Here is a 15,608-nt window from a genome sequence, read left to right on the forward strand (position 1 = left end):
GAGACATGTCAGGGGACCTGAAACAGCTTTTTCGATTTTGACAAGAAAACAGAATACCTTTCATTTGAGATTGATAATAAAAGAATAATTTGTTTTCCCCTGCTTTCGGCCAGTAACCTGAATAATCAAATTATTTACAGCTCTGCTGAGCACCACGGCTGCAAATGGTGGTTTTGGAGTGAAACGTCTCACTGGGAGAAGGGACATTATTCCATGGAAGAGTCTTTCCATCATTCCATGGAAGGCTTCCTTCAGCCCCCCCAGTGCCTGCATTGCTGGAACACCAGAGCTGGCTGTTACAAGGAGATAGACCTGTCTCAAGATGTAGACCAAAATCCAAAAGTTCGGGGCTACTCCAAGCCTTTTTTTAACATTTTGACTTCTCAGAAGAAGAGGCCATGCAAGAAAGCACAAGCACCACCCTGGCTGACTTTATTTTAGGAACATCGCCCTTTCCTTGGCAATATTTTTAGCACCAGGCTTTCTGCTAGTCGGTAAGTAATGGAACCGCTGTCTTGGGGTGATGTCAAGGAATCATCCAGCTGAAAGATTTTCCTTGTAAATCATCTTGCAAAGACAGATGTCTCATTTGGCCAGAGTTAAGAGAATTTAGTCAGGGCAGCAAGCCACCACCGGCACTGGCCAACGATGCTGCTTCTGGGACTGTTCCGCTCAGCCACGCTCTGGTGTGGACTCTTACATCCCCCCACCTCACCACGGGATCCCACCAAAACACCCAAGAGCAATCACAGGACTGGGAATCAGAAGCACTCACCTAAAGATGAAGATGAAGAGCATCAGCAACATGCAGAACGTGGCCACGTTGTCCATGGTCTTCATGAGGACTACGAGCTGGCGCTGGAGGGCTGGCATGAAGCGGACCAGCTTCAAAACTCGCATGAGCCGAAAGGTCCGCAGGACCGAGAGACCCCCGCCTTGTTGGCCCACTATCTCCCACACGCTGAGGGAGACAAAAAGGTCATTGCAGGATGAGAAGACAAAGCCTAACGCAAAGGCATGGAAGAGAAGAAGCAAAGGGAGGGTGATATTTTGTTCAGCTTTGAGAAGAGAAAGCTCCAGGGAGACCTTATAGCCCCCCTTCCAGTCCCTAAAAGGGCCCTAAAGGAAAGATTGGGAGGGACTCTTTATCAGGGAGTGGAACGATAGGATGAGGGGTAATGGTTTTAAACTGAAAGAGGGTAAATGTAAATTAGGTATTAGGAAGAAATTCTTTCCTGTGAGGGAGGCCCAGGTTGCCCAGAGAAGCTGTGGCTGCCCCATCCCTGGAGGGGTTCAAGGCCAGGCTGGACGGGGCTTGGAGCAACCTGGGCTTGTGGGAGGTGTCCCTGCCCAGGGCAGGGGGTGGCACTGGGTGATCTTTAAGGTCCCTTCCAACTCTAACCATTCTGTGATTCTATGAAATTCAGAGAGAAGAGGGATGGGAGGCAGGCAGAGATGCACTGCCAACGCCCCTGGTGAGCTGGACTCCATCCAGGCTTGCAAAGAGCAGAGCCCCACTGGAGTGTCAAAAACACGCCTGCAAATCAGTGGCTGCAGCTGCAGGGGCAATTACAGCCTTTGCACGTGCCAAAAAAGCCGACAGCTACTTAATCGGGCACAGGTTGTACCATTTGGATCCTAGACTTTCCCAGGACATTGGGACTGATAGCTTTCTGCTTGGGCCTCTCTCTAAAATGAGCACAAAATAACCCCAAGATACGTATTAGCAATCGTGCCTAAGTGCATTAATTTACAGCAGAGAAGTATAAAGTGTCATAGGAAGGTATTTATGCCCACTCTCCATTATTTTCTGTTTAATTAAACAGCCAAATGAGGGGAAACACGCATAAAGCAAGCTCTAGGTTTGTACCTAATCACCACGATGATCCCATCAAAGATGTTGTATGGATTCTTAATGTAGCCAAAAGGACCGTAAACGAGGACTTTCAACAGCATCTCCAGGGCAAAGAGGCTTGTGAAGACTATGTTGCTGATCTCCAGGGCATTAGTAAGCTCCTCTGGCTGGGGAAAGGAGAGGAGGAAAGGGACACAGTCAGCAGCACAGCTCCATATCCAAAATTACACCTGGAAATACAACAAGCCCCAATATCACAAGCGTAGGAATATCGAAGCTAATGGTCGAGCAAGAAAATGGCAATAGCCCACTAAAAGCCCAGGAGGGAGAAGAAAAATACTATCGGAGTATTTAAGGTTTATACGCCCGTTGTAAATTGAGCAGGTAAATCCAGACATGGTCTTCACGTTAATCACAGCTTTAGCACGACCACAGGAGGTTTTAGTGGCATGTACCGAGCCTTAATGCCTTCCCATCCTCCAAACCAATTCTCCTTATGTAGAAGGGAAAGTCGCACCGTTTCTCACATAAATAACCTTTTAGGGCCTGTCTTTTTGTTTAGTATCTCATCAAAAGATTTAAACTAAGATTTTCAAACGCAGCGATTTGAGGTGCTATAACTGGAATGGCTCAAAAAAAAACCCCCCTCGTTATCAGGAAGCGCCAAACACTGCTACTGAGGAGGGGCCCGATCCTGGCATTCCAGACGAGCAACCTAAAAATAGAGGTATGAAAAAAAACTTAACAAACAGACTTCCCATAATCTTAGACCTAAATTAATACCTTTCATGTTTTTCTAGCATATTTCACAGAGGGTTCCCAACAATGCCTGCAGACATCCAGCGCTGCGCTTTCCCCGGTGGGTGGGCAGGCATTATTGGAAAACATATGGCAGAAGACAAAAACCGGTGGCGTAGTCTGTTTAGGATCAGTCAGTGGCAAAGACAGGAGCAGAATCTGCAGTACCAGATCCCTTCTCCCCATTTAACCCCAACACACGGCTGCAACTGCACAGTTCTACTTAAAGGCTTCACTAAAATCAGGAGCCGATGTCCTGCTGGCAGATGGCCACGGGGTCGTGTCGGCAACACCAAGGTGCCCCGTGGGGCGGTGGGCTGGCACAGTTCACTAAATACCTTCCGCACACTGTGCGCTGGATTCATCTTAGGGATAGTTTGGCACTTAACTCAGATACTTTTCTAAATCCCCATGCATAACCATCCGCAGCTTTACATGCCTGAACACCGTGCTGGGTTACGGCCAGATGTGCAGGTTCATGGCAGCTACACCACAAGCAGGAGCTAACGTACAATATGTGCCGTTGACTGCTCCCACCACTTACATGAAACACCTTCGTGGCTGGCCAAAAACTTCCTACAACAGACCAGGAGCTGCCACGCCATGGCACAATCTACAGCACAAGCTGTAGGGTTTGACATGAGGTGACCCAACCCCAACCTAACACCATGGGAGCCAGGAGAAGGGATGGCTCAGGGGCAGAGCCAACATCTGACTGACTGTGTTTCAGAGCCCCAAGAAACTACAGCAACCCAAGGCTTCACAGATATACGCTGGCAAATAAACGGATAAATCCATGTGGACATTCCACTCTTTCTCAGGGTTGAAGTCTCCAGGCACAGCTGGCCAACCTCTTTCAGCTCAAGTTTCTCCAACCCAGTGTGATGGTAGCTGGGGACCCAAATTGGTCTGATGTTATTTCAGCGTGGTAGTGTAATCCCTGGGGACTTGCATTGATACTGGTGGGAGCTTGTGATGACAAAGCAATGGTCTCAAGATAGCAAAGGCGAAACAGCAGCATGGAAAAGAAAAAGTAATTAAAAAAAAATAAAAGAAAAAAAAAATAAGGTGTTGAACACTTCCTATACCTCAAACATACCCTCCGAGGAACAGATCCCTTGACTAGAGTTTGCCAAACACACCGGACTTACAGCCTAAATCGCCTCCTCGCTGATCTAGAGCTAAAATACAAATGCTCCAGCTCCTGATATTAAATGCAGGCCTGGTTTAACATCATACACCTATGGGAACACTCAGACACAGAGTAATAAATAGGCCGAGAACTTATATGTCAAGCTGCACCTCAGGACAATTTCAAATAGCTAAAAGTCTACATTAGTCACCAAAAAAAAAAAAAAAATAATAAAAAATGCCAACTCATTCATGAGTGCCCCAGTGCCGAGGCAGGCTGTGCTGTTATCATTACTGCAGTGATGCTGCTGGAAAGAAACCGTGTTCCTGGAAGCTTTCCTTCTCATCCATCAGCGCCACTAACCCGGGCCCCGGAGGCTGATTTCCACCCTCTGTTCCCCCTCTGTGACCGCGCTGCCAAATCCAACCGGCCCCGGAGGCGCGACCCGGTGAAGTCCCTCGATGCGTGAGCGGCGCCCAGCATCTCCTGCAGCCGTGGCATCCCTTCCCCGCAGGGGGTGACATGGAAAACCCAACCAGCCCCAGCGGGGATGTCATGTTAATAGTGTGGATTAATGAAACTTTGCACTTTGCGAGCACCTCCTGGTTGGAGACGTTACTGGGATGTATAAATCCGGATTGGGAGGCGCTGGCAGGGCACAGCTGGGTGATGTGGGGAGCAGCACTTATGCTGCAACTTTCCCAGGACCCCCAGCACCCACTGGAAGGGCTGTGACACCCCCAGCCCATGAAACATCCCTCCCATCCCACCCAGGACACCCCTTGGCACTGGCACGGGAAGGCTGTGGGTCAGCCCATGCAGCATGTGATGCTCAGCGCCCGCGGCACTGCCGGATCCATCCGTCTCCCCCTGCTTCACCCCAAAAAAGCCGCCTGGACCCCACTCCTCTCCTCCTCCACACACACTTTTCCACTTCCCTCGCAGGAAACGGTTTTTAATATCTGAGACATCGGGCACCCTCAGCAAAAATGAAGGGTAGGATCTCCTGAACCAGAGGGGAGAATTAATATCCAAAAATCTAAGATTAATGGCCCAAAAGGGTTGAAAGAGGAAGGGAAAGCTTCCCTTTCACCCGGCCAGGAGAAGAGGAGCGTTTCCAGGCCAGCCTGGAGCTCTGAGGGCGAGAGGAGCATCTGCTGGAAGCACCCGCAACCGGACCCAGCTGAAATCGAGGAGTTGTTTTGCTCTGGGAAACAACACACCCCTAAACAGTTGAGATGGGACAATGCGAATTACTCGGAGGATTTTTGCAGCCGGTGGCGGAGCACTCTCCCCCGAGCCCCTCGCTCCCCTCGGACGGTCCCCAGGGAAGCTCATGAGCCCCCTCCAACAGCTCCACGTCTCTTTCAAGGGACACATCGCCGCAGCCGGTCCACGGGGCGCCCACCCGGACCCCTGCCATGAGCACCGCCGGGAATTATTTATAAAAACAGAGGTGGGCTGAGATGGTGATCCTGCCCAGGGGGATCGCAGCCAGGCGGTGGGGATCCATACACTTCTGAGAATGCCAGCCCCGGGATTTCCACCCAGCCATAGATGCGTGTACATAAAAAGACGGTTTATAAGATGCTTCTGCTCTAGAGAAATCACAAACACGTCTGAGACATCTTTTCTTAGACATCATTACAATACAGCAGGAAAGTGGCTTTTCTCTCCCGTGGGAATTGAAATTGCCATCCCATCCCAAACAGGAATGCCGAGCTTCAGAATTGGCAAACTGAAACACTTTGTGCCCACGATTTTGAAAGCTCCCCCCTCCATTTCTCTCCCTATTCCCTTATCCATTTGCTCTGTACCGTAAATCAACCAAAATTAAAAAACATAAATAAAAGTCAGCTTGAAGGAGAACATGGAACTTTTTGTTCCCCAACCATTCAAATGGACACTTCAAATATCTCAGACAATGTATTTCAATAAATCTTTTTTTTTTTTTCCAAAGCCGGTTCACTGAAACTGCTCCCCTCCCACGAACAGCTTCAAGTTTGATAAACTGCCATTTTCTGACAATAACCGCCTAATCAAAACAATATTGACCAGCTCTAGACACGATGTACCTGGGAGAGCCACTGGCTCCTGGCACACAACCAGCTCCACGGGTCCTCGCTGGGCGTGGAGGAAGAGAACCAGCAAAATCAAGCAGCTTTGCCCCCCGCAGGGCCACAACACGGCAGCATCCTTCCTTTGCCTAAATGATATATGTGGAAAACAAAATCCCTCCAGGAACCCCCCCCGAAAGGGCATTTTGCGGGGAAGCAGAGCCCGAGGTGCAGACCCTGGGGTTTCTTCGCAGCACAAAGCCTCCTGCCCACCACCCCGATCACAGCACACGTGCCACAGCCTCAGCTTCTCCATGAGAAGAGTCTGCTAATTCTCTCATCAGTACCAGCAGCGACTAATTAAAAGGAAAGCATCCTATGATTAAATGAGCAGAGCAACACCCAGAAAGAGCGAGATACAAGCGCGATTCAGCTGTGGCACGTAACGCCAGCTCTTCCGATGAGTCCTCGGTAAATACTGAATTTTGCTTCCAGGACACTTTGCCTCGCTGGACACACAGACGTGATGTCCTGGATAAATCATTCCCTGTTAGCTCTCTGTTTGTGTAGCGTCGATGTGTTGATGTACCAAACGGCACATTGACAAGCTCTGGCAGCGCATAAAAATCAGAGCAGACAGCGCAGCATCCCTCACAAATGCCACGTGGCACGGGAAGGCGACGAGCCACGGGCACCCGCCCCGATGCCAGCCCTGGCAGGGACCGCGCCGTGGCGGCCATGGGGGGGATGCTCTCCGCAGCCTGCCCGGGATGCCTGGCACCAAGCAGGGCACGGCTGCGGCGGGCAGGAGGAGACAAGGGAAGGTGTCTCCAGGTACCAAGTCTCGCCTCGAGGGGTATCTCAGAGCTGGACCAGCGCCTTGGCCTTTTTCAGCATTCAGGAATGGGCTGTCATGCATTTCTTTGTTTTGGGTTTTTTTTGTTGTTTTTTTTTCCTGTTTTAAAACGGAGTAGAAGCTCTCGAGTAGATTTCCAGTGGCAGAAGGGATGTGCCGTGCTTCCAGCTAGGCAGGAGACGGTGGCACAGGCGACTCCTTCCTATGCACGGGGCTCCAAGGTGAGTGCTGAGCAAGCGAGGCTGCAGGCAACGAGTGGGGAGAAAGGTGAAGACAAGGGCCGGGATCATTAAAAGCGGAAGCCAAAGGGGCTGTGTTCCCCAATTCCTGAAAGACAAGCCCTGCTTCGTGACGAAATGCAACCAAGCCACCCTGGCAGATGGTGCAGAGAGCTTACACGGCTTCTACCCCTGCCTTCCTCCAGCCATGACCGATATAAAGCACAGGCATGGCACAAGCCCTTCATCATCATCATCACCCTGCACCCGGCGCCGTGGGCATGTCCGGCGTGGATCCGTCCATCCCCGTTTCCCCCCTGCCCAGGCTGCGGCCAAGCCTGGCCTTGCCCAGCCCCTGCCCCTGGGGACGGCAGCACAAAAGAGCAGAAGCACCCCAGGGTCTTTTTCCTCTCTATCTTGCTAACAATAAAAGCAAATAGAAAAAACCACTCTGTCTCGCCACAGCACAGAGGGAGGGATGGGGTGACCGGCCAGGAGACAGATCCCTCCTGATCCCGAGGGCTCTGCTTCTACGAGCGGATCCAGAAGACCGTGAAAAACTTCTAACCCATTCAAACGGCTGCAGAATAAAACCTTCTGAAATCATTACCATGGCAACTAAGGAAAAATAACACAGAAAGAAAATACCGACCTCAGCTATTTCACAGGAAACACCAACAACATTTTACTGACTCATCACTTGCAGATTTTTAATATATATACATAAGAAAAAAATCAAACGGGTCACACAAAGACGGGATTTTCAACCTGACACCGCTCCGCTAAGATCCTCTCCACCCTCTGCGTGGGTGCAGACTTGCACCGGGTCCGCCTTGAAACAGGAGCCAGACCACGAGTCCTGGGGCAAAACGCGAGAACCTCTGATGAACGGAAGCAGCTATTAATTAACAAAATGAGGTGCCCTTTTTTCACCCCCTCCCACGCCCGATTCCCCATCATTTATAACTCATGGCTGCGTCCTGAGACAACCAACGAGCCTCCTCCATGCCCTGCCCTCATCGCACCCCCATGACTCCCCCCCGCCTCCGTGCACCCGCTGACCCGCAGCCATCTGAAAAACCACTTTGGTTCCCTTCGGTAAATACAGCTCCTCCGCGCTCCAGAGCCGCTTGCTACTTTATAAATAGAAACTCAATCCACGCATATTTTCAGCAATGACATTCATTGTCTTTGGGGCACCTTAAAAGGCATCGGGGCTTCAGCTCTCGTCCTGGGTCCAGCAGCGTGAACCTGAGCCCGGCTTAATGGGAGCCCGACAGACCGATAGGCTTTTTCTACTCAGCCTTTGCCAAACTGGTTAAAGAAAAACAATTCAGAAAGCGGCAGGATTGCAGCGGTTTGTGCTCCGCTCGTCCTGCGGCTGGAGACACGGACAGGGCTGGCTGCTCGGTGGGCTGGAGGAGGACTGCTGGGAAGTTCAGGCTTTACAGGCATTTATTAAAAGGAAATGACTTTGACAGACAAGCGAACAAGTCCTGTTTCATCCCATCACCGCATGGGAAAGGAGGATTTTGTTACGGGCTGAATATTTCGTGCCACGGCAAGTAATGCTGTAAGAAAAGGAGGAAAGCAGCTTTCGTTTCGGAGAAGTCAGAGCTGTCTGCACAGGAGGGACTCCCCTGCCACCACTAATCTCCTCACTTTCCACCTGTTCCTCCCTGTTCCACTTAACAAATGTCCCTTCCCACCCCACACCTGGAGAAGGCAGAAGCTGAACCCCATGGACATGGCACCTTCTGGTGCAAGACCTTCCTCTCCACCTCTTGTTGAGCAACCATGGCCAACAACCCGTTGGCCCCGACTGCCCAATACGGGGCCATGTCCCCATATACCTCTGCCTCCTGTCCACCCTTAGCCCGGGCTGCAAATGAGGGGACGAGCCCCGTGCATGAGAGAACCTCATCAACCATCCCTGAAGGACCTGCCATGCACCATCCCCGCCCAGGACCATAGTCAGGACCTGCAGACCATGCTCTCCTCCCGCGAGCCCTGGGGCTGTGCTGTCTTTACCGCTCTCAAGAGGCACAGCAGATATTCTCGCCTTAACTCCTTATCTCTCTCTCAGCTTGAGATTTCTGGATGAACATTATCCCAGAAAATGCAAGAAAAACATGAATTGGCTCATCCCTCTGCCCAGGTTTCGAAGGAGCTTAAGCTGAACAAAAGCTGCATTTCCACTTGGTCACACCTTGTAAGTACTTGAGATTTAAAGCCCTCTATTTCTAGTTAATCTAAACCAAGTTTGAAACTTATCTCCCCATTAGTACTTGAGAAGGTACCAGGGGGAGGGAGGAAATAAAAAAAAAAGAGAAAGAAAAAGGCTGTCTCTGTACGGCTCCTGCACAGTTCTGCTGAACCCGGGTTTCTGAAGCTGGTAACACTATCTCTAATGCTGACAGACGTCCACGGGGGAAAAGCTGGTCGTTTCCTAACATCAGCAAAAAACCAATTATAACAAAGAGCCGAAATCCAGCAGAGACAAGGGAAAAGGCGCTTGGCTCCTGTCCCCGCTCCCGCTGGGGGCTGAGTGGGGTGCGAAGGGGCTCCGCGAGCACACGGGTGGCAGCAGGGCAGAGTCATGGGCACCAGCAGCATCGGGATCAACCTCTACCAGGAGAACTGGGGGGAAAAAAATTGACTTATCCCTGAGAAATCACCAATAATCAGCAATCAGGAGTGCTTAGAGACAACAGCGGTTGCTGGTGCAAACTGTGGATGCTCCAGAAGCTCTAGCTGCCTCTGCTGGCTCCCACCCAAGGGGAACAACCACAATAATCAAAGAAGGAGCAGAGAGAAATGCCCGGCTATCTGCAGAGAGCAGCGATTTTTCATCCGCGCTGGGATGAAGCGAGTCTCGAAAGCGCACATCATTTTCCCATTTCACCGAGCCGGAGTCTCTTCTCAACGCTGCCTGAGCAGAGATAACACGAGGGTACGGATGGCAGCTGAAACAACAGCTGTAATGATAGGATCTAAGGCAGCTCGAGTATTTCCAGCCTCTGAACTAAATTAACAGGAAAGGATTGACACTTACCGCTCCCCATCCAGGGAGCTGAAGAAAACGTTAGTAGATGTCAAGGAATCCACACAGGCTCATCCCTGAAGCACACAGGGAACTGAATTATCTGATAAAAACCCCATACGCTTTCCAGTTGCATGAAATCTCATTTAATTTTCAAATCATTCAGTCTCCAGAACCAGGATAAAGCCTGCTTTAGAGGCGCAGCCCATTTTTTTAATGACTATGAGGGCCCCGGCACCCCTGTATTTCGCATGGCACTCTGGAAGAGCTTCGCGAGCAAGTCAATTAAAACACGCGAGTTCTTACAAGACCTCATAAACCCTTCAAATCACCGACAAGCGGAAGAACCTCCGAGGTCCCTAAAAAGAATTACCCCAGATAACAAACGGAGAGCTGGTTTTGAAGTTAGTGATCCTAGTGATTAACAGCTCTGATGACTTCCATTAGCGTTGACTTGACTCCTTCAGTCTCCAACAACAAACCGTTAATAAGAGTAATTTCTGCTTAAGCAGGAGCTAATTGAATACAGCACGTGCAAATCTATAGGGCACCTCATTTTCCTACCGTGGGAGCGCCCTATGCAGCTGTAGCGCTGAGAAATTAAGCTGACGCTCGCTACAAGCCCTGCGTGGGGCAAAGCCAGCAGACGCCGAGGGAGGGGAAGCCTCCCCGCGCTGCCAAAGCTTTGATCGCTTGGCTAAGAGTAGCTGGCACGGGGCTGGAGAGATGTGTAATAGAGTTAAACAGAGGCATGGGATACGCACCAAAGTGGAAGCGGAGATATCTCTAGGAAGAGAAGACGGCGCGTGAGCACGGGACCTTGCGAGCTCCTGGGAAGAGCCTGGAGCAGAGGGAGGTTGTCTGGGGAAAGGCTGTCTCGCTGATTTAAGGGATGCATGCACACGCGTAAGTGCCCTCCTCAATCAAAGCCTAATGAATCAGAGTCATATGAGGAAGCATCAAATGAGAAAGTTCGCCACAAAGAGAAGTTGGGCTGTCCTGTTAAGGCCATGGTTAGAGTAAAGCAGCCGGGGTGCAGGGGTAAGGGGGTACAGCACCGGTTGGCATCGGTGTGCGACACAGAGAGCCCCCCGTGCAGCACCAGCTGCTGCTGGATGTGGGACGGGTCTTTGAGCCCCTGCGCTCCCAGGAAACAATTCATGAGAGCTGCAAGAGACACCAAAAATTTTTTTACAAAAAAAGGATTTCCTTCCTTCTTGACCTGGAGGCCTGACACAAATCCACGCATGTGAAAGAAGCCAAAATTTAAATATCCTGGATTGACCTGACGTGGAGCTGTGGAGGTTGGAGGGGACGCAGTGTTGCCTAAGACCACCCCACAAAGCCAGACAAGGGCAAGCCGGGCAGCACGCACCCTGCGAGCTGCAACTCATCCCTGGATCCTCCACAGCCTCCTCGGGAGGCAAACAAGCACCTGGCAAGATCTCATTTTGGCACACAAGGATGGCAAAGGAGCAGCCTCCATACACCTGACAAACCTGCAGCTGCCCTCCACCCCTCCTGCGGCCAGCAGCAAAACGGTCAACTTGGCTTGAAGCTGGTGGACATGAGGATGCTCTTGACCACCAAAGTCCTGGGAGCAAACTGCTTCTGATCCCCAAGACGCCCTTATTTCTTGAGGCAGCGCTCACTAATGCATCCAAACCTGCTGTCCTCCAGCCTGCCCAGGACTTTGGACACCGGCACAGACTCAAGCACCCCAAGACCGGGGACACCAGCCCGCCAAATCCCCACTGCCCAGCTCCCTTACACCACTTCTCCACGGAGCAATCAAATTTTCCTCCCACATGGAGAAATCAATCAGTGGGTGTCACGACAGCTAATAATTTTCAGTTACCTTCTTCCCTGCACGCTGAATTCAGGCAGAAGTACGTAAATACCATTTGGGCGACTATTATTAATGCTTGAACCTGGAGCCTAATGGCTCCTCCACGCCAGCAGGTTTTCTAACCCTTCACCTCCCCTCTCAATCATCCTGGATACCTGAAAATTTCACGTCCTCTGACGCCGATTAAGACGACTCCCATGTTCTCCAGCCTCGACTGTTTACATAAATAGATATTTTAATGCATTTTGCCAGCAAGCTTTCCTTTGACGCTTTGGCACAGATGGTTGTTATTTCCATGCCGCAGCAGCTGTTAGATCGTAACGTTACCGGTGACAACTTTACATCATCTGTACCCTGCACATTCCGGGCCCCTGCAATGGGAGGCACTAGGAACTGAGCTGGAGATACTGCCCTGGGCTTAGGCTGCTCCTGCCTTCTGCAGATGGGGTTTGCACACCTTGGTTTGGGGCACTGCTGCCTTGTGGATTCCTACAACACCTTGCTGTAGCTGGGGGTACTCCACCGGTTACCCTCCTGCTAAGGGGATGTCAAGCGTCGCCTCTTCCCGCTTCCTTGGAGAACTGCCTCCCACGGATGACGAGCTTTTCTCCTCAGGTGCTGTCCCAGAGAGTCACTCAACCCTTCTCATCTCTCTGATTTGCTTTTAAAAATTAACAAAAGGTTCTCTACAGGTCTGAGCCGATTTCCTCTCCCTTCCCTCAGAGACACCAGAGTTCTGGATCGGTCTAGATCCAAGTTCCCCCCAAGCTCCAGCCACGGATTTGAACTGACTGCAGCTTTGGGGAGGCCAACGCAGGACTCTCCGGTCTCTTTCTTGTTATGTTAACAATGGCAAAACACCGCAGAGACGGCGGCTGAAATTCAAGTGCTATTTAAACAAATGAATATGTAGGGTATAGTTCATACAATGCGAGTTCAGACAAGGAAAATCGGAACGGCCAGGCGGCTCAATGCGAACCAGATTTTAAAAACAAAAACAAAACCCCAAAGCCCTTCCTCAAGGAAGCCCTTGCTGAATTCTTTCCCCTGCTGAGGAGTCCAACATCACGCCTCGTACTAAAGCTTTTGCATTTCACTCCAAGGAAGGATTTGGAGAAGGAGAAAAAAAAAAAAAAGAAAGAAAGGAAAAAAAAAAATAGCAGCACATTATGGAACACGGTGTGGCTTTCTGCCAGGGCTGGGGGGAAAGCAGCACAGAAACCCTCTGGTTTAGCAGCACATTTTACTCCTGCTCTATGGCAGAACAGGCTTTTGCAAAGCCCTAGCCGTTTGAACCCGCAGCGCTGCAGGGTCTCAGCTTCCCTAAGGCAAATCAGTCAATTGGTTCAACAGTGTATTTAAAATCCCCCAGAGTCTACCTTTAAATCACCTTTATATTCCTCCACCCAAAGCTAATAGTTTCTACCTGCATTTTGCTTCGTCTCTGTAGAAAAACAAGCTATTTAGCAGTCACATTAATAATCCGCGGCAATCTGGTTGTCATTTCCCTGATGGAAAATTTCACACTGCTGCCCAGCAGCCGCCGCACCGGTGAGTGCTGTGGGCGCCTCCGACCGCTCCGCTCTCCTCCCACTGAGCCCAGCAGTGGTGGGAAAGGCAAGAGCCAGAGCTGGACGGGTGGGGAGGACGGGCAGAAAACGCTGAGTTAAGCCCGGTCAGGTGTACCCACACCTCATGCACGTGCAGGAACCACCTGGAAGCCACCTGATGCCGGGTGAGAAAGTCAGGAAGCTCATGTCAGAAGGAGCTTGGAGGAACCAGCTCCTGAACCCCCAGCCATACAATGGTAAAATACTTGTTGACAACGACTTTAACTCTGGAAGGTGGTCTATGGAGAGGAGCTTTGGGATGGAAGGTCCTAAGGTAGGAGGTGAGCTCCTGGGGACACAAACTACACGAACTACCTTTGCTATGTGCACCCAGCACCCCTGGCCACGGGTGCTGAGTCTGGCCAGGCTGACTGATGGATGAATGCAAACAAACAGCAGGAGGTGGGAGCCGGTGTTTTCAACACACTCCGAATTTCCACTCATTTTGATGTGCCTTCAAACCACCACTTTCATCCTAAATATCCCAACTTGGCTTTCTCTGGTTGATGAGTCCGTTAAGCAAGGGGCTGAAAGACCGTTTCAGTCTTCTAGGCACCTTCCATGGAGAAGAGCAGGTCTCTCTAGGATGCGTGTCCCAAGGTGAGACACAAAGCCTCCAGAGGTGTGTACTTCTCTCCCCTGGCTACAACAAGGACCTCAGCTGACCAGCTCATGTTCTCAAGTCCAGGATGCTCTGGTGGTCCCAGTGCTGCTGAATCCCACCCAACGCTGCTGGGGGCAGACAGGAGGGCAGAAGTAACCACCAGCCCATCCTTCCTCTCACACAGTAGCTGTTAGTGCGTCCTCTCCCCTCTGACAAGGTGCTGGTAAACAACACAAGGCTTTTAACATGGCACCATAAAACATGTCCAGAAAGTATTTATCCTAATATAGCCCCGTGTGCCCAGGGTGGCCTCATGTGAAAAGCCCAAGAAGTAAATATTCATTAAATAAGCAGAGAGCTTAATATAGAAAGTCACGAAGTCAAGTACTCTTCAAGCCCCCTCACGTCTTTGTAAACATCAGCCAATGAAGATAAATTTGGTGTGGTTGATCACTTGCACTTTCAGGAAAGGCTCTTTTAAAAGAAAAAATCACATGTTTCGGCGTTTATAATCTCTCCAGAAAGGCCTTTTCCAGCATTTCTCCCCTCTAATTCCTGCTCTCATAACTGTCAGATTATGAAACTGCAGACTATAAGCCTCCTGAGTTTACAGAAAAACACCTCTCTGCTCTCTGCTGCCACTTTGAGCAGATGAACTAATAAAAACAAGCTCCGCTATTCACTCCAAATGCCTGGGAGAAAGGAATCTGGAACAGTAGTAGCTTCAAAATACCGTCAAAAGAAAGCAACCACCCACAGCGTCTGGAGTCCCCCCACGCTTATCAGCTCCCTTCACCTTGCTACCCAAAAACCACCACAAAAATCTGCCTCTTCCCATCCAGCTGCCTGCTGGGACGCACCGGGGCAGAGGCCAGCATCCCGCTGCCCTGTTTCCCCTGAGCCAAAGAATTAAGGAGCTGTGTTGCCTTCGGGGTGTTTGATGATGGGACCTTGCTTGACCACCCATCCCTGGTGGGACGGTCCCCATGGTAGAGGTACGGTGGGACCCCACACCAGCATCTCCCAGAGACGCTCCTGGAAAAGGGCAACAAGCTTTGATGATCCGCCCCTCGGACAGTGGCGGGAAAGACACGGCGGATCCGCTTTCACCTCTCAGCCAAAAAGAGGAATATAACTGTTTATCGGTTTCCTGAGCCACCTTCCCCCCAGGTTCTTAGGGGACGATCTTCCCGATATTATTAAATAAAAGTGGAATCACTCAAGCTTCCGCGCAGAGTTCCCACCAAGGGCAGCACACAAAGGTGAGACCCGCAGGACTTCAGAGCGCATCGCGGTTTAATGTGTACTGAAAACAGCGGTTAGCCAGCCAGACTGTATTAGGATGTCAGGGAGAAGGCGCTGGCTGGAAGGGACACATTTAGCACAGCCGCGTCTCCCTGCCGTTCCGTCGTTGAGGCATTAATGCCGCGAGAGGACAGGGGAATTTGGAGCCACCACCGCTGCCACTGGGAGCTGTGGGAGAAGCACCTCTGCGTGCAACTGCGAGTGACTCTGCAAACACAGAACGTGCCAGGAAGGGAGAAAAGCGAACAGCCACAACTCCGGACCAAGGGAGTTCCCAGCAA

The 15,608-nt window shown here is 50.9% G+C and overlaps 1 protein-coding gene across 22 annotated transcripts in view; it reads right to left on the reverse strand.

The window, feature by feature from the left end:
* CACNA1G (calcium voltage-gated channel subunit alpha1 G) overlaps positions 1-15,608 on the reverse strand; it is a 152,015-nt gene that overhangs the window by 66,124 nt on the left and 70,283 nt on the right. For all 22 annotated transcript variants that reach the window (XM_063352512.1, XM_063352496.1, XM_063352513.1 and 19 more), the window contains exons 11-12: positions 1,871-2,022; positions 776-961 (exon numbers count right to left, since the gene is read on the reverse strand). In XM_063352512.1, coding sequence (XP_063208582.1) covers positions 776-961; positions 1,871-2,022 — 338 coding nt within the window. The remainder of the gene's footprint in view (positions 1-775; positions 962-1,870; positions 2,023-15,608) is intronic.

The sequence above is a fragment of the Chroicocephalus ridibundus genome, chromosome 14, assembly GCF_963924245.1.
Source record: "Chroicocephalus ridibundus chromosome 14, bChrRid1.1, whole genome shotgun sequence".
Taxonomy (NCBI): domain Eukaryota; kingdom Metazoa; phylum Chordata; class Aves; order Charadriiformes; family Laridae; genus Chroicocephalus; species Chroicocephalus ridibundus.